Source organism: Daphnia pulicaria, chromosome 8, assembly GCF_021234035.1.
Source record: "Daphnia pulicaria isolate SC F1-1A chromosome 8, SC_F0-13Bv2, whole genome shotgun sequence".
NCBI classification, from domain to species: domain Eukaryota; kingdom Metazoa; phylum Arthropoda; class Branchiopoda; order Diplostraca; family Daphniidae; genus Daphnia; species Daphnia pulicaria.
This window is the reverse complement of record NC_060920.1, coordinates 7,843,427-7,864,721: the sequence shown is the minus strand read 5'-3', so window position 1 is coordinate 7,864,721 and position 21,295 is coordinate 7,843,427. Positions and strand designations below refer to the sequence as shown.

General features: G+C 42.4%; 2 protein-coding genes and 2 long non-coding RNA genes across 4 annotated transcripts; all 4 read left to right on the top strand.

Moving 5' to 3' along the window:
- The first annotated feature begins 6 nt into the window (after nt 1-6).
- Nucleotides 7-4,001, top strand: LOC124311923. Its single transcript, XM_046776289.1, has 11 exons — nt 7-153; nt 219-392; nt 482-820; nt 962-1,103; nt 1,902-2,043; nt 2,175-2,211; nt 2,290-2,395; nt 3,176-3,265; nt 3,390-3,447; nt 3,517-3,632; nt 3,713-4,001. The coding sequence occupies exons 1-11, from the start codon at nt 53-55 to the stop codon at nt 3,821-3,823; spliced, it is 1,416 nt and encodes a 471-aa protein (XP_046632245.1). The 5' UTR covers nt 7-52; the 3' UTR covers nt 3,824-4,001.
- LOC124310939 (perilipin-4-like) lies at nt 3,886-9,242 on the top strand. The gene is made up of 30 exons (XM_046775118.1): nt 3,886-4,142; nt 4,236-4,375; nt 4,461-4,547; nt 4,618-4,719; nt 4,802-4,867; nt 4,931-4,996; nt 5,064-5,237; nt 5,300-5,572; nt 5,636-5,752; nt 5,831-5,869; nt 5,937-6,002; nt 6,074-6,160; nt 6,217-6,303; nt 6,373-6,480; nt 6,545-6,589; nt 6,665-6,718; nt 6,786-6,872; nt 6,943-7,029; nt 7,105-7,191; nt 7,255-7,341; nt 7,413-7,499; nt 7,565-7,618; nt 7,678-7,764; nt 7,834-8,268; nt 8,339-8,392; nt 8,478-8,546; nt 8,629-8,709; nt 8,792-8,824; nt 8,905-8,997; nt 9,069-9,242. Exons 2-30 carry the CDS (start codon nt 4,273-4,275, stop codon nt 9,077-9,079), a joined length of 2,826 nt encoding a protein of 941 aa, XP_046631074.1. The 5' UTR covers nt 3,886-4,142; nt 4,236-4,272; the 3' UTR covers nt 9,080-9,242.
- A 1,023-nt stretch (nt 9,243-10,265) lies between these two features.
- On the top strand, nt 10,266-12,124 carry LOC124311687. The gene is made up of 5 exons (XR_006910131.1): nt 10,266-10,949; nt 11,025-11,142; nt 11,217-11,539; nt 11,618-11,913; nt 11,992-12,124. It is a non-coding gene; the product is annotated as an uncharacterized LOC124311687 (long non-coding RNA).
- Nucleotides 12,125-13,626: 1,502 nt separating this feature from the next.
- Nucleotides 13,627-14,349, top strand: LOC124352497. Its single transcript, XR_006921460.1, has 2 exons — nt 13,627-14,220; nt 14,285-14,349. It is a non-coding gene; the product is annotated as an uncharacterized LOC124352497 (long non-coding RNA).
- Nucleotides 14,350-21,295: the final 6,946 nt, after the last annotated feature.

Genomic DNA, 21,295 nt, shown 5'->3' with positions numbered 1-21,295 from the left:
CAATCGTACTAGTAATTGTGAAAGACTCAAATCAAATTAAACAACATTTGCAATGGCCGCCTCCGTGAGAAATAAGCTACTTACGTGTGTGTTTTCTTTTGGCCGAATATTAAATCAGCAAGCAATACGTAGTCAATTATCACCTTCAAAATGGTAACAAATCCAACCTTATTTGTAAATTACGAATCCAAATTATTTTGATCTATTTAAAATGTTAGTTTTCAACCGATAAACGTTGTCGCTTCCATCCACACGACTTCATTCAAGCAATCCAACTTAATGGCATTCTTCGATGATCCAAAGAATTTTGGAGCACAGGAAGTAAAAAGTGGACGTCCGTGGACTTTAGATGAGCTTCGAATCAAAAGTAATGTTGATCTCCAAAAATTATGGTAATATGGTTTGGATTTGTAATTTGGATAGCATCTGAACAACTTTGGTTATCAGCTACATATATAATAATTAATGTTCAATGAATCAGGTTTGTGCTGCTGAAGGAACGGAATATGCTGTTTACAATGGAACACAATTGCCGAGAAGATTGCAGGCTGTTCCCTTCACCAGAAAGAATTGACAAAGTTCAAGACAGTATGAGAAGGATAGAAGAAATTGTACATGAAAGAAATGATGCTTTTTGGCAACTGGAAATTGGAGAAAAAGCACCAAATCCTAGAGCAGTGAAAACTTTAGATCCTGATGATCCGTTAGCTACTGTTCGTGAAGCAATGGAAGCAGTGACACAAGTAAAGGATGGTGCAACTCTCAAGTTTCAATATTTAATGAAGGAGAAAGAACTGAGAATGCAGAATAGGAAAGTGAAGTAAGTTATGTTTGCAGTTAAAATTCTCTTTTTGCTGAACAACTTCCCTTTCCCTCTATTTTCCGCCTTTTCCAGCTCTTTTATATTTAAAAAATTCTAATGAGAGAACGCAATTCTAATCCTTTACAATTATATTTTTAGACTTCATGAGAGAGAAGCAGCGATGCTCCTTAAACGTTTTCCTAATTTGGATAAGGAAGCGCTACAAGCCAAGTATCCTGATGTCAACATCCAGAAACTAAAGTTCAATAAGAAAACTCGTGGGAGTCACGAATTTAATACTGTTTGAATTTTAGGTCCACGTTGTGTAGATGAGTTAATAAAATAAACAAAGCTCCCAAATAATTTAAAATTTATATACGTATAGTGGTAGACAACTAGACATATTTCCTGCAACAAGCTTAATCCTTTCCAAATCTATTTTCAGTTTTTTTTTTTTTTTTAGTTCCGGAAGTCCACGCATTAAGTGTCCAATATAGGAGAAACTTGGATTGAATGAGAATGGTTGTCATTGAAAACATGAACATGAGTTCAGGCGGAAGAAAAAAGTCCACACGATAATATAAAGCAAATATATTGGCTGCCCATTTCCTTGGTCCTTGAGTGGAGAGCTATCATTTTACAGACCCTGAGGACACGGCTTGAGTTTTATCCGGCGTATAGCCCAACGGAGAGTAAAGCAGGAACCGCCATGCCACGCCGTGAGGTAATACGAATCACGCACCAGTGCCACCACGTCCGATCGCTTCGGGTGACTATAGTAGAACTAGAGTTCTACTTTCTAGTGAGGTGAGTATCCACCGGCTGTATCTAATACGATACGTGTTTTTATGGTCTGATGGGCGTGTGCTCGTGCATTTTTTGGTTTTGTGTGCAACGTTGGAAGTTGTGAGTTGACTTTGGAGCTATCGATAAATTTAGAAAGTATAACCCACCCCAAACACACGAAGCCACTCGAGATAAAACGGCGTGTCAGTTTTTTCTCTGCAACAGAAGATTTCGTTTTTCGTTAAAGATATTTAACGTCTCTTCAGTTGTCACTTGACAATTCCCAAGACCCGTTCTTTCCTTCACGTTGTAGCGTGAATTTCCCGTTTTGTTGTATTTGAGACAGATCAAAAATTTTGAACACGTGACGCAGACCCACCAGCATAGGAGAACTTACAAAGTAATGGGAGCTAAACCAACCACTTTATTATCACTGGAAGATATCGATGAATGCTGTGAGTAAAAATCTCTAGTTGTGCATATTGCAGCTGGGCTTAAGTTTCGTAACTTTTGCCGATTTTTGTTTAATTTTTTGTTTTCCTGTTGTGTAATTTGATTTGATCTATTTCACCTTCTTGCAAAACAGGCGAACTCACTTACTTCAGCCGCAGAGATATCATTCGGTAAGATACTAGTAAAAAAAGATTAATTCTGTTTCCTCATATAAAATTAAGCCCAGATAATAAACAGTTTGTCGTTAGATTGTTTGACCGGTTTTACCGTATCAACCCGAATGCCGTAAAAGCCAATCCATTCGGAGTCCGACTTCCAGCGGCGGATATTTTCGCTTCGATTGAAGAGCTCAAGGTATTAACTCACTTTTGCGATAAGAACTCTATTTTAGTAAAAACAAACGGATTTACTAAATAGTATTGGGAATTTTCCCACACTTTTTTCTCTTGATTGTACCCATCGTTGCAAAACGTGATCAAGGATTTAAATGGAAATACGTCATTATATGTAGGTGATAACTGGATGTTGTGGTTAAGATGCGACGCTTCGCGCCCTTAACGACCCAGATTTCATAATTCATGATTTCCAAATCCCCAACATTGTCGAATTGTTTTATGATTTCGTGAGTTTTCGTTCTCACCCAGCATTAATGCAAAGTCACTATATAGACAACAACGACGTGCGTGGCATCGTTTTGCGTGGAATGCGCAAATTTGAGACGTCACATGACGTGTTAGGAAAAAGATTTTCAACTGCGCAGTTAACGCACACACTATATATGTCGCCGATATCACGACCTTGATCGCTCACCAAAGCGCTGGCTTTTCACATGCTTCGTTTAAAGAGCGCCGAACCCGACCGGTATCTTTCGGCCAGATAAATATGACGACGTAGAAAGTAATTTGAACCTATGAATGATTAGCTCATCCGAACCCCTAATAGTTCTCACATCACAGCAGCCAGTATAGTTTTTGCCGCTTGAAGTTGTATGGCCCACATCCGATCAATCGTAAATGCAAGTCACGTTTTTCTTGAACTCAATGTTTTTTTTCCATCCAACGCCATTCACAGAAACAATAGAACAGCGGAAGAAATGCTTACTAATTTCTTACCTTTTTCTTTCTTCGTCGACAGTGCAATCCGTTCCGACAGCGCCTAGCATTCGTTTTCTCTTCTAAGCAGGACGATTGTTTCTCTTTCGACGACTTTGTCGATCTGGCTTCCGTAAGTTTCTTTTCTTTGACGTTTCAGATTTTCTTTTTTTCTTTCTTCAAGGTTGTAGCTATCCGGTTGACTCATTTGTTTTTTGTTATTCTATTTTTTTCATATTTTTCTTGGTATCATCAAGGCCTTTTGTGAGAAGGCTCCAGCTAGCGTCCGTGCATCTTTCGCATTTAGAATTTACGGTAATTTTAAATCGTATTTCCGGTTACCTACGAATTTTTAAGCTGACATTCCTTTTCACAAAAATTCAGATTTCGACAACGACGGTCTATTAACAGCCTCTGATCTCGGGAGACTTATCGATTTCTTAACATGTGCCTCAGAGAATTCCCCGAAATTATTGGAACGGGACGAAGTCGTCGGCTACGTAAATTCCTTTATATAACGATTGGAAAAAACCCACCAAGTTTGACTAAATCATGGGCTTTTTTTAAACTGAATTTGCAGATTCTAGAAGAGGCCGGAGTAGAAGGCAATCGTTCGATTAACGAAGCTGAGTTTCAACTTGTCGTGAAGAAGTTACCAGACTTTGCTACCTCTTTCAAGCTCATTATGTAAATTAATTAAACTACGAGACAAATATCGCTTAATTATAGTTTTCGTTACTATGCCATTAACTGTCCTATGACTATGCAAAACGTATTTCTCAATCTCTGTTCCCTTGTGCTTTACGTTTCGCGATAAATGTATCGCTAAGCTGGACCAAGAATGACAAATACAACGTTATTCAATCGTATCATTTTCATCGAATTGTATACGTCTTTCATCGCTTTATAAGCGAGAGCGCGACGAAGGTTGGTGTTCAGATCATTCGCTTGCTCGTCGCTTGCAGAAGAAGGCGCATCAAGTATTTAAAAAGACTTGCATTTTGCTACAGGTATTCATTTACCATTTGTCTCCCTAGCTATTTAAAACTTGTACTAATGCATCGTTTGATTGGTGTCTCTAACTTGCGCTTTTTACAACTTAGATCTGGATTTCAATTTCGATCAAGTTTAAAAGCAATTATGGATTCTAAACAAGTGGATATTCAGCAGCCCATCGGGAAACAGCCCGACCCCAAGGAAGCTAAGCAGTTCACAACTGTTACCCACGTCGAAGGGGAAGTTGGTGAGTAAAATTTAAAATTTATGTTTTTCTATTTATGTTTTCCATGCTGTTGTTTTTGTATCTGAACGCAATATTGATGTTCTAGAACCGGCGGTTGAGACTGAGAACAAACCCTCATTCCTTGAGAGTGTTCTTAGTACAGTAAAGCCAAGTTCAACTGAAAACAAACCAGGTAGATAGCCCTAGTCTAGATTTGTGTCTTTCATATGTGATTTGTTAATTCTTTTTATTTCATTCTTCAGAAATAACCCATGAAGATATTCAGAAAGCTGATGCTAAAGTTGGAGAATCGGCTCGTGGCTTGCTGGGCACTATTCGCGACACTTACACCCAGAAGAAACACGGTACGTATTACACGATATTGTACTAGACCTTAAATGGACTTGGTAACTAATTTGTTATGATATAAATATGTAATAACTATAGACTTGATGGAAACCGCTGCCGGAGCCAAGGAGTCTGTTGAGAGCACCGTAAGCGAAAGTCTCCATAGTAAGTTCGTCTTTGTTACCGTTATGATTTATTCGATGGAATTTAAATGATTTGGTTGTTTAGGTCTATCGGAAACCGCAGCACATGCACAGGAATATGTTATGGACACACTTTCAGGTGGCAAACAAGGTAATTTCGAAATTGTTGTATTCCAAGTGAAATTTATATTCATACATGTTCTGTAAATGGATTTTAGCTGTCGTGGACACAGTGACTGGTGCCAAAGATACGTCCGTAAATGCTGCGACGGGTGCCAAAGACTACGTTAAGGATACACTTATGGGTGCGAAGGATACAACTTATGATGCGGCTTCTAAAACCGGAGAGAAGTTGGAAAGTGCGCGTTCCAAAATTGCCGAAAAAGGACATGGTATTGAAGCTTTAAATTCGTACATATTTACATCATCTCCTAACTTGATTCTTTTTCTTTAGACGCAAAGGAGTACGTCAAAGAATCGGCTAAAGGAGCTAAAGATTCTCTTAAGGAATCGGTTGCAGGGGCTAAGGATACGATCAAGGAGAAGGCTGAAGGAGCCAAAGAATCCGTTTTAGGAGCTAAAGATTCGCTTAAAGAATCGGCTGAAGGAGCCAAGGATACGATGAAGGAAAAGGCTGAAGGAGCCAAGGAAACTGTCCAACAATCGGCTGAAGGAGCGAAGGAATCTGCCAAAGAGACCGGTTCCAACGTAACAGAAAGAGGCCGAGGTAAAATGCTCTTTCAGTAATATTCTAATTTAGACAGTTCTCTGAACTTTCACTTTCTCAAAGAGGGTGTAGAGTCAATGAAGGAGTCTTCCGAGAAACCCGAAGGACATCACGAAAGCAGAGGTATTTTGGGAACACTCCGTGACATGCTAACACCCGAATTCGCTGAAACGCCAAAGGGTAAGTTACCACTAATTTTCATTCTTTGAAAACAGTTCAATCACGCAGACAACTAATGTTTTTGCCTTTCTTTTTTAGCTCCCGAAGGAACGAAATCCAACGCAGACATCGCCAAGGGTAAGTGGTCACGATTAAGTTTCTTTAAATTAAGATTGTTGAAATTTATTTTGATATTTAATTTCAGAAACCAAGGAATCGGTAAAAGAAGACGCTACTGGCATTAAAGATACAGTGATGGGAAAAGGGCGTGGTAATAATTGCCTATTCAATTTTACAAATAATAATAAGACTGATTCATTGAATTTTATTTGAAAATGGTAGAAGCTAAGGATGCATTGAAAGAAAAGGCCACGGACGTTAAGGAATCACTGCAAGAGACGGGCTCTAATATATCGAAGAAAGGAAAAGGTATGACTTGGCAATGTCAAAAACGATAAGTTATTTGATCGATTGTTGGTTAATAGATGTCAAAGAAGGATTCCAAAATCTAGGCGAGAGGGCAGAAGAAAAACTGGAAGGTGCTCGATCTAATATCGCGGAAAAGAAACAAGGTTAAAATGCATTTTCATTCGATGTCGATTAATTATCCATAATTATTTTATTTTATTGGTCGTTTCCAGAAAAAGAAGCCGAGTTGAAGGAAGCGGAATCGGAGGCACCTAAGAAAGGCAAAGGCTTTGTGGAGTCCATTCGTGATTGGGTACGACCTGCCACAGAGAAAGCTCAAGGTATAGAATTTCAGTATTACCAGCTTATCTTGCAAGTCGTTAACCTTTAATTGATGCGTTGCAGATGTGGGCCATTCGATGAAAGAAGCCGCTTCTGAAACCGGTCATGGTAATTTAATTTTGTTGCATTTTGTAACTTTATCACCGCAGTTTCGTTATAATGATTGATTTGTCCATATTAAAGATGTCAAGGAGTCATCGAAAAAAGCTGGTTCCAAAATTGCCGACAAAGGACATGGTAAGTTAATGACTTCAATTGCGTCAGGGGATAATTGATAATTATGTTGCACATTTCCATTTCGCAGAAGTGAAAGAGTCGGCGAAAGAGACTGCTACCGGAGCTAAGGAAAAGTTAGAAGATACCGGCTCGAGAATTGCTGAGAAAGGACGTGGTAAGTTTCTTTTTAACGATTTTGACCTGCAATTAAAAATGTGAGCTGGATGCAAAATGCAACTTTTCAGACACGGCTGAATCGGCCAAGGACGTTGCTTCTAGAGGAGTAGAATCGGCTAAAGAGACAGGTTCCAAAGCCGCTGATAAAGGACACGGTACGTTGAACTTTTAAATTAAATAGATATAATCTCAAATTGAAATCATGATCGATTGTTGTATCATGTTTGCAGAAGCGAAAGAGAAGGTAAAAAATGTCGCATCGAAAGGAGTTGAGTCGGCCAAAGAAGCCGCTTCCAAAGCCACTGACAAAGGACGTGGTAAGAGATTTTTAACACGATTAATTTGTGTACCATTATTGATATTGTGACGTTCTATCACAGATGTTAAAGAGTCGGCGAAAGACACCGCTTCTGAAGCTAAAGAGTATGTAAAAGATACTGGCTCTAGCATGGCAGACAAAGGGCGTGGTAAGTCCAACGCGTGTAAATCGATTTTGGGAAAATTAATGCAAAGACTGAAATCATATTTTGCTTCAAAGATGCGGTTGAATCGGCAAAAAACTTGGCTTCAAGGGGAGTGGATACGGCCAAAGAAGCCGCCTCTAAAGTAGCTGACAAAGGACATGGTAAATTGCACAACAATCAAATCAAATTTGTAATAAAAGAAATAATTGATTTTAACTCTTTTCAGATGCGAAGGAATACGTGAAAGACGTCGGTTCCAAAATCGCCGACAAAGGACGTGGTAAGTTCATTTTATCCTTCCAATTTTTCAGTATTTATTTAATAAACATTTGTGTGTAGACGTTAAAGATTCTGCGAAAGACTCTGTTTCTCGAGCTAAAGAGTATGTCAAAGACACTGGGTCTAGCATGGCGGAGAGAGGACGTGGTAAGTTGATTCTTCGACGAAGTAATTCGGGAGATAAATTTCATTTCTATGTTTATTTTCATCATGCAGATACAGTGGAGTCGGCTAAGGATATGGCTTCTAGAGGAGTAGAATCGGCCAAAGAAGCTGGTTCGAAGGCTGCTGATAAAGGACACGAGATGAAAGAATCTGCCAAAGATATGGCTTCTAGAGGAGTAGAATCGGCCAAAGAAGCTGGTTCAAAGGTTGCTGATAAAGGACACGAGATGAAAGAATCTGCCAAAGATATGGCTTCTAGAGGAGTAGAATCGGCCAAAGAAGCTGGTTCGAAGGCTGCTGATAAAGGACATGAGATGAAAGAATCTGCCAAAGATATGGCGTCCAGGGGAGCAGAGTCAGCCAAAGAAGTTGGTTCGAAGGCCGCTGAAAAAGGACATGAGATGAAAGAATCTGCCAAAGAAATGGCGTCTAGGGGAAAAGAATCAGCTAAGCAAACAAGCGATGAGGTAGCTGGAAAAGGCCATGGTAATATTCATTTAAAAACAATAAATTAAAGGGACCAGAATTAACAGTGATTGTATCTTCATGAGAACAGAGGCCAAAGAATCGATGAAAGAAGCCGGTTCAAAGATCGCCGAAAAAGGTCATGGTTAGTATTTAATTTTTGTAATTTCGTGTGAGCATCTTTTGAATTAATTCATTTTGCAACAATTTTGTTTCGTATGCAATTTTAGAAGGAAAAGAAACGGCAAAGGATTATGCCTCCGCAGCCAAACGCTCAACTAACGCTGAAAAAAAATCAGGTATAAAGAAAAAAAAATTTATAATAACGTTAGAAATGTTACTATTAACTGTATTTTTTTCGATTAAATTTTCGGTCTAAAGAGGAAGGAAAATCGACTACAAATATTCAAGGAGTTCAAGAATTTCCCAAGGAAACCGGCAGTAAGGAGATATGGAGCAGTGGTATGTTTCTTTCCTTGATTTATTTTTATTTTTTTCCTTTTTAATGACCATATTTTGCTACGTTTTCAAACGTATGTTAAAGGATCCGAAACGGCCATTAAAAGCGGAAAAATTGGTAAAATTCAAAACGAAAAAAAAACTAATTCGAATATAAAAAAAATTTGCAGAATTAATTAATAAATTGTTGTTTCACAGATGAAAAGCCGGTCCTGGAGCACCGCGAAATTTGGCAGGAACCCGAACATGGCAAATTGACAACCGATACTATTCGTGATACACACACCTCAAGTAAAATGAACAGACCATTGGTACATTATTTTTGAGTATCGCCAATTTATTATCGTTGTTGTTTCAACTAGGGAACGAGTGATTTCGGGAGGCAGAGACAAACATTGTTTAAGAAGGATTTACAGAACTCTACTAAGATATTTTTTTTTCTCCCTTCGAACTCTCCATTTAACTTTTCTCTTCAACTCTATGGAATTTTTCAAGTAAAATGTCAAATGAATACAAAAAAACTGTTTAACCAAGTAGCAAGGTAGTATCTGTAGTTATTAGCACTGCACAGATATATTTACATGCAATAAGAAAGAATTTGTGAATTCTACAGTTGCGGCAGACTACTGCAACTGCAGCATACAGTGTGGTTGGTTTTCATTCTTGCACATCTTGCACATTTCATATTTGTGCAGGCTATATTTTCTACCACATCTACAATATAAAAATCGAAAGTTCGAATCTTCAATGAAGCTCCGGAGTACGGACTCGACTATGCCCACGATATCTAGCGGCCCTCGCCATCATTACTGCCGATAAAATAGCTGACATAGCTGTACAAGCTGGTTCATTGTTGGATTGCAGTTGTTGTTGTGTTCATGTTGGTGTCTTCTTGTTTTGGACATCCTTTGTTGACAGTCACCATAAAGTGTTTTCGGTGCCGATGAAGTGATTAAGTTTCTTGTTGCCTTGTGTAAGGGAAAGATTGCAGCTTGGATGACATCTCATGTTCCATCTATTTAGCGTCCCATCCTTTAAATAGTCCCAATAAGCATCATGGTCGATGTGTACTGTATAGAAACGAAATTTTACTTGCCTAACTTTAAACGAAACTGCGGAAAAGTCATTCGATTGAGAATGACACTGTATGACAATTTTTCTGTAACTCTTTATGATATAGTTACTTTGTGGTAAATAGTTTTTCTTTTACATTCCTATGTGTTTTCCTTTTACCGTGGTGATCAAAGTTTTGTTTAATCTTCACTGAAGTTTTCCAGTAAGTGATCCTAACTCGTCAGTTCCAGGTACCACTTTGTTTGTCGCTTTTTGAAGCTTTTTATTGAAAAATGTAAAAGGTGGGTCAGATCTGCAGTCAACCCCACTTAATTTAATTAGACCTACTTAAATCAATGTTAGAAATCAGCAGGTGTTCTTGTTTTTTCTTTCCAGACTTGTGGAAAAAATTTTATTTTGATAATTATGATTTGTTTGTCATATTGTAATAAAGGAATCTGTGTTTTCAAACTTGTCAGAATAATAACAAAAGGTAATCTGTTTGTTTTTATTTGTATTTTGTAAAGAGCATATCACATAAGAAATGGTTAATTTAAAATTTTTGCAGCCTAATAGATAATTAAAATGTGTCTAAATATACCTCACCTAGGCTACTACCTGTATGAGAAGATAAAACATAAGGCAATTAAGATTGCTAGTGACTCTAGTTTGGGGTTTTCTTAATAATGGATTTATGTTTTGTTTGGATGTCCATCATTCAAACAATACTACATGCACCACTTTTTTAGGACCTGAATGATAAAAAACAAAACATGAATGAGGCCCTTGGAGATGTTCAGTCCCTCTTAATGTTTCTGCAAGTATTGTTCCTGTGAGGTGTAGTCGGGTGTAGTCAGTTTAAATGTTTTTAAATCTTCAGCCTAATTTTAGAGTTAGTGAAATGTATTTTGGACTTTTGGTGGTGCTGACTTGTTGTTCTCGTTCTTGTTCTCCCAGGATTTATACGTACGTAAAAACGGCTCCCTTGAACCGCTTTTGATTCCGATGGGTAAAGTTGTCAAAGGTCAGTGTCATTGGAAGCGATGACATCCTTAGAGGATTTGAGCGCGCCCTTAGTCAAGTTACCGAGTCTGCTGGAGTTGCTCAACTCTCCGTCCCTAGCGAAGGTTTCTGGAGGAATTACAGCAGACTCGTAAGTAGCAGACTCGAGAGTTTATAGCGCCGTCAAGGTAGATATCGGGTAGATATTTCTGAATGGTACCCGTTTTGTCTACTGCTAATGATTCGTGTTCTTGGTTTGACAGAAGCTGTGTTGTGTGTGTTGATCGTCTCCACCATGCACGCGATAATCAAGACCAGGAACGCCTTGATCAAGAAGAAGAAAAGAACGGAGAAGCAAAGAACGACGATGTAAATAGCGGGGTGGTTACAGCTAAATTCATTCTTGGTTGAATATCGAATCTCTAATACCAAAGTTGTTGGTTATGGTAGAACAGTTTTCCACACTGGCTGTATGACGTCGAGCATTGCCAAAATGGAAGTGCTCTTTGAAGAACTGAGCGTCTAAATCTTCTTCAGTCAGATGAAGCTAACGGATTCGGAGATCGCCGAAGAAGCAGAGGGCATCACAGCTGAAAAAAAAAACGTGAGTCAAACTCCTGTGAGAAATAGATGTCAACTGGTGGAAATAAATAAGAAGGTGATATGGAATTTTTCTTTTCTTTTTAAAAATACGGTCCGATTTAAAAGATTTAGTGAGAAACATCCAATCTGTCGATCGCGGTCGCTAACCAATTGGAAGAAAACAGCACCAACAATGGTAAGAACTAAGGTGTGCTGTGAAGTGGTGTGATAATTTTAATCGTGGACATTCAGGTTTCATTTCGTGATTTGTCAGGTCGAACTCGGATGTGCTTTATTCGAGATTTTAACACAAATTTCATTTTATACATAACAAAATTTATCATAAAGCTACAATGTTAAAGCATTACCCGTACTATGGCTCGTCCCGGTTTGTATTGCTTTGTATAATCTTTAGTTGAACGCTTAATATATTAGAGGCTAGCTAAGAGAATTTGGCTAGATCTTTACAATATTATTTAAGAATGTGATTTTTTTAAGAATTCCTGTCTGTTGCACATCGATAATATATTGGTCTTGATTCTTAAAGGTGGCTTGGCTAAAATTTCAACGGTTAGTTAAACTCTATTTAATAAATAGATAATATAAAATTTCGCTAATGGTCTTGCATTCTTCATTAAATATTTTTAGGCCACTTTTGATGTTTTCGTGGGCACTGATTTGCAGAGTGCTCGTGACCAACAGATAAAATGGCCCAATCCATATCATTGCCAATTTGCAAGCTGTCTTCCAAAACTATCCAAAACCAAGGAATTTCTATTTGCAGGGTAATTATTTCAATCAATGTTTCTTTTTATTACTGTGGTAATAATTCTTGATGATGTAGTCTAATTAGGTAGAAAACCTTTCTGAAAATTTTAGGAGCCATTGTTAATTTCAATTGGTATAAAGTGAGTTTTAAGCCACAATTATTTGGTATTAATTTTTATATTGGTTGTTGTAGACCCATTCCAATCCCCAGCAACGTAAACCTGCAGAAGGAAAGGCACGTAGAACTTGTCATGCAGTGGTGTAGACTGTAGAGGTTGGGTGAGAACGGGATGTGTTACATAACCATTTGGTATTCATTTTGATATTGGTTGTTGTAGACCCATCCCCAGCAACGTCAACTTTCAAAAGGAAAGGGCAGTTTGCATTTCCTTCACATTCGAAGGTCACGGAGATATTTACGTAAAACGTGTCATGCAGTGGTGTAGAGGTTGGGTGAGAACGGGACGTGTTTCATCATTTTCAAGCAGGTACAATAACCGCAAGGCTTAAGAGGTGAGGATGATAAAAAAATCGTATAAAACGAGAGAGAAAAGTCGAAGGTAAATCAGTCGAGTGAGGATCTCCGACACGGCAACAACTGCAGTGCAATATTTGTCACCAACTGTCTCCTACATCGTAAAACCAATTCGCAATCATGGGTAAATATTCTGTTTTGATATGGATCTTTGTTTTAATGAAACTTTTTGCTATTTTTAAATGTTCCTGTTATTAATAAATATTAATGTTTAAATTTATAAATTGTTTAGATAAGCGTGGTGTCGTGCTGCTGTTGGGTGTTGTTTCGTTGATGGCTGGGTTGACCACTGGTGTACTGATATCTCCTGGGTATGGTGAATACCTAACCACACCTACGCCGCCTCCCACATAACAAAATACGCAACAACCGGCACTATACCACCAAGGCTCCAGAGTACCACACAACTTATAGTGCCCCGAGCCACTACACCGAATTTCTGAAGTATAAGTCTGCCTCGAGTTACACCACCAAAGAGCTAGAGTACAACATTGAGGCTCCCAAGTATTACACAACTAAGGCACCGGAATACTACACGACTACATATGCTGTCCCTGCTTACTACACCAAGGCCCCTAATTACTACACTACAACTTACGCTGCCCTAAGCTACTAAACCAACGCCCCGAAGTATTATTCCTAATTACTAAACACCGAAGCACCGAAGTATTATTCTGCGTAGAAGGGGTCGTTAAAAAAAAGGAAGTTATGATACCATAACTTACGCTTCGCCCAGCTACTACACCGATGCCCCGAATTATTACTCTGCCTCGAGCTACACCACCAACACAGCGGAGTACTACACAACTACGTATGCTGCCCTATCTGACTACACCGAGGCTCCCCAGCTACTACACCGAGGCTCCCCAGCTACTACACCGAGGCTCCAGATACTACACCGAGGCTCCAGATACTACACCGAGGCTCCAGCTACTACACCGAGGCTCCAGCTACTACACCGAGGCTCCAGCTACTACACCGAGGCTCCAGCTACTACACCGAGGCTTCAGCTACTTCCTAGGCTCCAGCTACTACACCGAGGCTCCAGCTAATTTTTCGACCAAAACGGGTGAACACTACACTGAAGCGCCCTGTACTATGCCCCGATCTACACAGCCACAACTGAGACGGGCAAGCATTACCAGCCCCGAGTTACTACATAGAAGCTGCTCCTTCCTACTCCGTTGAACAGAAATGCTACACTGATGCACCATTTTACTATAGATCCCAACCTACGCTACATCTAGCTACAACACCGAAGCCTCCAAGTACTGCACCGAAGAAGCATCATGTTACACAACCACGTACGATGTCCCAGTTTAGTACACAGAGGAACCCAAGTACTTCTACGGGATTCGTGTTCAGATTTATCGGTTATTTTTTAATAGTTGATGAGTATCGTGGATGTTTAATGAGAAAAAAAATATTTAATTGCGGGTAACCATCTTGTAAGACTTCCCCTTAATACCTTTAAACCTTTCGACATTGCGACAGATGTTCCTATTTGGAAGTAACTACTTTAGTCGCTCTTCATACGGACATATCCTGGTCTTTGGACGAAATTCTTTTTCAGGGTAAGTTACGAAAGAAACGTACTGTTTAGTGTCTAATATCAACAGTTCTGTACTTTACATTTAGGATGGCGTAACAAAGGAGTTCATGGCAGGCATTGTGATTGGACCTTTCATAGAAAATTATTGAAAAAGTGTAATAGCCAAGTGTCTTTAAGCATGAATGTAAGACTTCAAAGTTGTAACAAATATATTGTTTTATTTGCTAAACATTACTTTGTTTTAAAGACACAATAAACATAAACATGAATAAGAATTGATTTGTTTTCCCACCTCCACCCACAATTCCTCCACTTTTTACAATCACACATATACATACATACATACACTTAAGCTAACCGGTTGGCTACCACGCCATACAACCCGTAGGTTGTTCTCTACTCTCTACGCGCCATGTCTGAAGGATCCATGACCAAGGTGGGACTTGCCATTGCTGACAAGTCCGGGCTGACAAGGGGGAACTATGGTGCATTGCCTTATAACAGGCGACTTGCGGCAAATTTTGGGCTTGGCGACTTTCCGACCCCGCGGCTTGTAAACCACGAGACCGAACAGTGCGGCCCGTGCAGGGGAGAACAAAGGCGTGGCAGCCAACGGGTTAACTAACACAGACACAAACATATTACCAACAAAAAATGATGATCCGCGCTGACATATTAGAGATGCCGGCGACGTTTTGGTGTCCATCTCTCGACGTTTCCTCTGCATTACCTGAATAAAGACAAAACAATTGTTTTTAAGTGAAATGCCATAAAAGTAAAAAAATACAGATAGAAAAAACAATCAGGTTTTTTAGTTCAAAGATTTAAAGATGCAATTTTTTAAACTTAAAATCAAGCTTGCAATATTGCGAACTGTAAGCAGAACAAAGCTCACTTGCTAGTTTTTTGAAAATTTTCCGGAAGTATACCGGAAGTAACCACAACGCCTCAACCATTGAGCTGTCGTCAAATTAAACCCCATATTCGTGATCTCCATGAAATTTGGGGTCGATTAGGTGTGATTTAAACGAAATCCAAAATTTGGCCAAAATCAAGAATTTTCCTGAACTATAGTTCAGGTGTTGGTGAGGTGTCGTCTGCTACGGCAGCGTTCGGTCGTGTATGAAAACAGCTCCCAAGATCTTGCTTGTTTTTGTGAGAAATCCTGACTTTTCGTGCCCCAAAGTGCGCCCACTCGTGCAGTTAAGTGTTCCCCACATTTCGGCCGTGATTTTAGTGCATTTGGGCAAGTTTTATTTTACTGTGTCAATCCATCTGACAGTCCGACGCCCCGGCCCAAGCTCCAACTTTCTGCCGCTAGAGGTCCTTCCTACTGTTTTGCGCCTTACACCTGTATGCCGTGCAAAACTCTACTCCGCTGCCCAGCGAACTATCTACGGTGCTCCGACTATTCTTGGCCGCTCCCATTACTACACCGAGGCTATTTCTTCTACTCCAGTGCCCGAGCTAATACTCCGGTGCTCCGACTTCAATTTTTAGCCTAGCTGCCGCATTTTGTCTAGCTTGGTTTCCACCGCAGCTGGCCATCACCGCATCGCTTCCCACCACCACACCGCACATCTTGGCTGCAACCACTTTTCGGCTACGACAACTTCTCTATCTCCACTCTTTTCGGCACCTCACCGCTGCCCCGGCTGATACTGCTCCACTGGACTCAACTAATGGGCAGGTTTTAAAATATCGCTTGCTCGTCTTCATCTCCGCATGATCAATCTACGCCACTGCTGATTTTTGTCCGAGCTGACCCATCCTCTCATCCATTTATCTGCATTTGCTTATTCTGATCTCTGCTCCACGCTACGGCCCGAGTTTTCAACTTTCTCCACCAGGTGGCCTCCATCCAGCACTCCAACAACGCCACCAGATGGCAGCTGCCACTGGGGCATGCAAGGACGATACTTGGCATCAAGGAATAAAGCCACTTCAACTAACGGAGTCTCTCGACGCTCCCTACATCATCATCACTATTATCATCATATTTTATTCCTCCGGCAAGCTAAATTTTAAGAATTTTACTATCTACTGATCATCTGGGCGCCAGCCGTCTCTCCGTTTTACAGCTCTCTTCGACAACACCGATTCTACTACACCGACTCAACTACACCGATCCTACTACACCGACTCTACCTCACCGACTCTACTACACCGACTCTACTACACCAACTCTTCTAAGATGGAAAAGGCTTGCGGGAACGAGGCATGCACCAACACTTTCTTCAGCTCCAACAACAGAAAGAAATTCTGCTCGGCCGCCTGCTACCCGTCAGTCATCGCTACTGCAGCTGCCAAGCGTCTGGGCCGTGGCCATAAATCAGTCGTTCCAGCTCCAGCCGTTAGCCTACCAGCTGCCCCACCAATCTACACCGAGTCTCCTTCCAGCTCTCCAGCTGCCAGAAGCCTCGACACATCTTGGGCTCCATCTCCGTCCGGCCGCCCTGCTACCACTCCTGGCCGCTCATCGACGAATGCCGCGACTTTCATCCGCTGTCGTAGCACAGCCTGCTGTAACTACTTTTCTCGAACCTCGCGTAGCCGCCAGTACTGTTCGCTTCCATGCCGGCCATCTAGTTCTACCAGGCAACCGGCAGCTGCGCCGGCCATCTCACCAACTTGGACAGACGCTTCGGCTCCTAGCACCACTCCGCTCTCACCTGCTCCTGCTCAGCTGGTGGCTGTTGAGACCCCGGATGGAAATCTTGCTTCAGGAGCCAGTGATGACTCCTGGTCCCCACCACCGGAACGTCGCTCGCCGACCACGCTGGCCGAGGGCCGTCAGCATAGGAGGGGAAACATCAACAACCATGGCGTCACCAACAACTCGCCTCCAACATCAATGCGCGCCTCCAACTCCTATGCAACCTCTCTGTGGACGCTTCACTCCGCTGCAATCAACCATCTCGGAGTGCTGGAATCGTGATCACTATGCCACTTGATAGCGAAACGGAATCGGATGGGAGCGATGACGATGCGGAGGAGACCGTCGATTCCACCTTATCTCCAGCTGAGGCTTTCTTTACCCTTGGGGCCCCGGTTTTCTTACGCTGCTCCAACCGTGAGGATATGGATCTGGCGACAGAAAGCTGCGCTGCCGACTGGCATCGACTCACTAAAAAGTCGGATGATCCTACTGCCAGCAGAAAGCAAGTGGTTCAGGAGCGATCACCGAACAGTCCTGCAGCTCATAGAAGACAGCAGTCAAGACAACAACAGCGGATTAAAAAAAAAGACAACACCAAGAAGAAGGAAGAGGCCGGCCGAATCCAAGCCCTTTTCAAGCGATTCCCGAAACGAGCTGTGCGGAAGGTGCTGGGCGAGACCTCCCAGGCCTACACCGGCACTGTTGAGGCTGCCACTGACTTCTTGAAGGGTGCATATGAACAGCCCCGCCCGTCCGAGGCAGCAGTACTTGAAGCGAGGCGGGTGTACGATGGATGCAGCTGGGCTAATCCATCTGAGGAAGAGCTCGAACATCTTGCCAGCCCACCAGCAAGATCTGAGATTGCCAGGAAACTCAAAAGAGCCTCAAACACGGCCCCAGGAGCGGACGGAGTCGAGTACAAGGACATCTCCCGTCTGGATCCGGAATGTCGCCTGCTGGAGGTCCTTTATGCCGCAGTGTGGCGCCTTGGTGTACCGAAGTGCTGGAAATCGGCCCGAACCATCCCGATCTTCAAGAAAGGGTCGACTGAAGACTACAGCAACTTCCGGCCCATCTCACTCCTCTCAACGCTGTACAAGCTCTTCTCCGGATGCATTGCCTCCCGGATCACCACAGTGGCCAGCGGCAACGAGTGGCTTTCACCAGAGCAGAAAGGTTTCCTCCCGGGGGTGCACGGAATACAGGAGCACACAATGCTGCTCGAGAGTGCCATCGAGGAGGCCAAGTCCCAGAAAAGGAACTTAACAATCTGCTGGCTGGACTTGGCCAATGCTTTTGGATCACTTCCTCACGACTACCTCAACCAACTCTTCTGCAGTCTTCCAGTCCCTCCGGCCTTAAGGAGCATCCTTACCGACATCTACCAACATAACGAGTTCCATTTCGTTGTCGGCAAGGAGCTGGTGATGGTGAGACCGACATCCGGAGTCCGCCAAGGCGATGGGCTTAGCTCCATAATTTTTAATCTTGCAGCGGAGCCTCTAGTCCGCCGGGCCAAGGCGAACTCCCATGGATTTCAGCTCTTCAATACTCGCCTGAAATCCACTTCCTATGCTGACGACATCTCTGCGGCCGACTCCAACACTACCAGCCTACAATCGACTATCGATGGAATGAATTCGACAGCCTCAATTCTCGGTCTCCGCTTCAATGCCAAGAAGTGCTCTTCTCTCACCATTACCAACGGTAGAGCCAGCACGTCCACTAAGCTCTCCATCAACGGTGTCCAGATTCGGGCACTGGATGTAGGGGAGTATGAAAATTATCTTGGCGTCCCTATGGGAACTAAGCTCACCTTCAGACCAGCCACAGACCTCCGTGAGAAGCTAGTCAAGATTGCGGACTCCTTGCTGGCTCCTTGGCAGAAGCTGGAGGTATTTCGTGCGCACCTCCTGCCGTCTCTCTCGCATCACCTGGCGACCGGCCGCGTACAGAGGGGCTTCCTTGACGAGCTGGACACTCGGTGTGCGGAATTCCTCCGCCAAGTGGCATACGTGCCACACACAGCCCACACTGCTTTCTTGTTTGCGGACCGGAGGGCTGGGGGGCTTGGCGCCTCTCAGCTTAAAAAAGACGCTGATGTGTGGACGATTGCCAGGGCCGTTCAACTGTTGGACAGCAAAGATCAAGTTGTCCGTCTCGTTGCCAGAGCCCAACTTGAGAAAACCGTCTCCAGGGGTATTGACCAAGCCACGGATGTGCCGCTCCCCCTCTCCGATTTCCTGTCTGGCTCAACACAGGGGGGCCTGTACGACACTCGGTTCTACGGGTGCGGTCCGAACACATGGACTCGAACGCGAAAAGCAGCCAGGCGTCTTCACGCAAGGATCGACGTATCCAGCGATAGTTCCCTTTCAAAAGTGATCGCTGATGACGTCTCCTGCCTGTCGAACAAGGCTGTCCGCGGATTGAGGACGGTGATCAGGGGCCGATGGACAACCGAACTCTCCAACGCCTCAAACCAGGGAAGAGTAGCAAGAGGTCTCCTTTTGGACTCGTCGAGCGACATCGCCAGGCTTACATCATCACGCACCAAACTCAACTTCGAAGAATGGAAGCTGATCCATCGCAGCCGACTATCCATCCTACCTCTTTTCGGCACACCCGGAATTTCGGCTCCTGACAAGAAGTGCCGAAGGTGCAGGACGGACGCCGAGACCACGTCGCACGTGACCAGCCATTGCCGGGTCAACCTTCCGGAAATCGGACGGCGACACGACGCAATTCTGCTGGAACTGGCCAAAATCATCTGCAGGGCCGGTCACACGATTCGTGTCAACCAGGTGTTCCCGGACACTACCCTCCGCCCAGATATCGTCATCACCTCCGCAACACCGCAGCTCATCATCGACGTGACGATACCTTTTGATGCTCCGGAATCCCTACAAGCTGGATTCGACCGGAAAGTGGCCAAATATGGTCATCTTGGACCGACGCTTCCGGTGGTGATCGGCGCTTTGGGCTCCTGGATGCCGTCCAACAACGCGGTGGCCAACTCCCTCAACATACAACCTAATGCGTGGCGCCGTTTCAGGCGGAAGAGTCGACTTGCAGCCATCCAAGGGTCAATGAGAGTGGTCTCTAACCACCTTCACGCAGCTGACAGGGATGAAGGCCTACTGGGGCCCGCATAAGGATAGCTCCATTACTCAAACTGTATGAACTTAATGAAATCGTGTCGTGTAAGTGTAATCGAAGTGGATATGTGACATGTGCTGTAATTGCGTATTGTAGTTGCTCCATCTCTCCATTTTTTTCACTCTCCATGTTTTAATTCTTTTAAATGTATTATCATATCGTTCACATTTTATTGATAGATCGTTGTCATGATCTCATGAAAATAAATTCTATGCATCAGGAAAATTTTCGAAACCGGAAGTACGAATACGTAAAAAAGATAACATAAACTTTACTACAAATTCGACGAGGATCACGAATATGTGGTTCTTTTGCTCCTCGAATGAATATTTACTGAACTACTGACTAAAATGAGAAAACCGGAAGTAGAAAAAAAAAGCAAATATCGAAAATTTAACAAGTGAGCATTGTTGTCGGGATAGTTATCGTCAGTTTTCACTAAAAAATTTCCACACAATAGCTGCCGATAAATGTTAAAAGAGATTTGCAAAGTAACTGAAACTGACTGTTTTGACAGCTGAAAATGATCGAACAGCCATCTAGCGTTAGAAAAAAGAAACACGTCTAAGTCTAAGGATCACTTTTCCGCGCAAGAAGGACCTGATTTTGGAATTATGACACTGACAGAGTTTAACGCAAATAGATTACTAGTAGATAATCTACGAAAATAAGTCAATTGTCCGGTACCTGGCCATAATCCCGTGGTGAGTGACTGTACAGGTGTGTCACAGCAACTGAAGTGATCCAACTCGCCAGTTAAGCAAGAAAAGTTGTGTAGCAGGCTAGCAGATAAGAAGCACTGAAGTAGTGAAGCTGGATGAATGTACGTCTTGAAGTCTTGAAGATGACAAATTCCAGCATTGGCTCAAGGATGTCCATGGGGATCTTGCGTGCTCTGTAAAAAAAAATGTGTTATATTAATGACAATATAAAAATTTAAAGAGCATATCAATCTTTACATTTTCTAAGATGCACACTGAAATGTTCATGATGAAAAACCGCAATAATGGAATTACAGCAACCAACTGCATTACTTCTCAGGTGGGATAAATTTTCTGATGTTAAAGGCTTTTCACAGCATGATAAAGCATAATGATAAAGCATTAACAAGTAACAAGTAACAACAACCGCCATTGGGCTACATAGGCAGTAACGGCACCTAGTTTCTTCTTTTGTAACTCCGATAAGAAAAATTAAAAAAATTATAGCCGAATAATAACTGATGCTAAGGTTTACATCGGCATAGGCCTTAGCCCTTTTTACTGGATTCCGATAATTC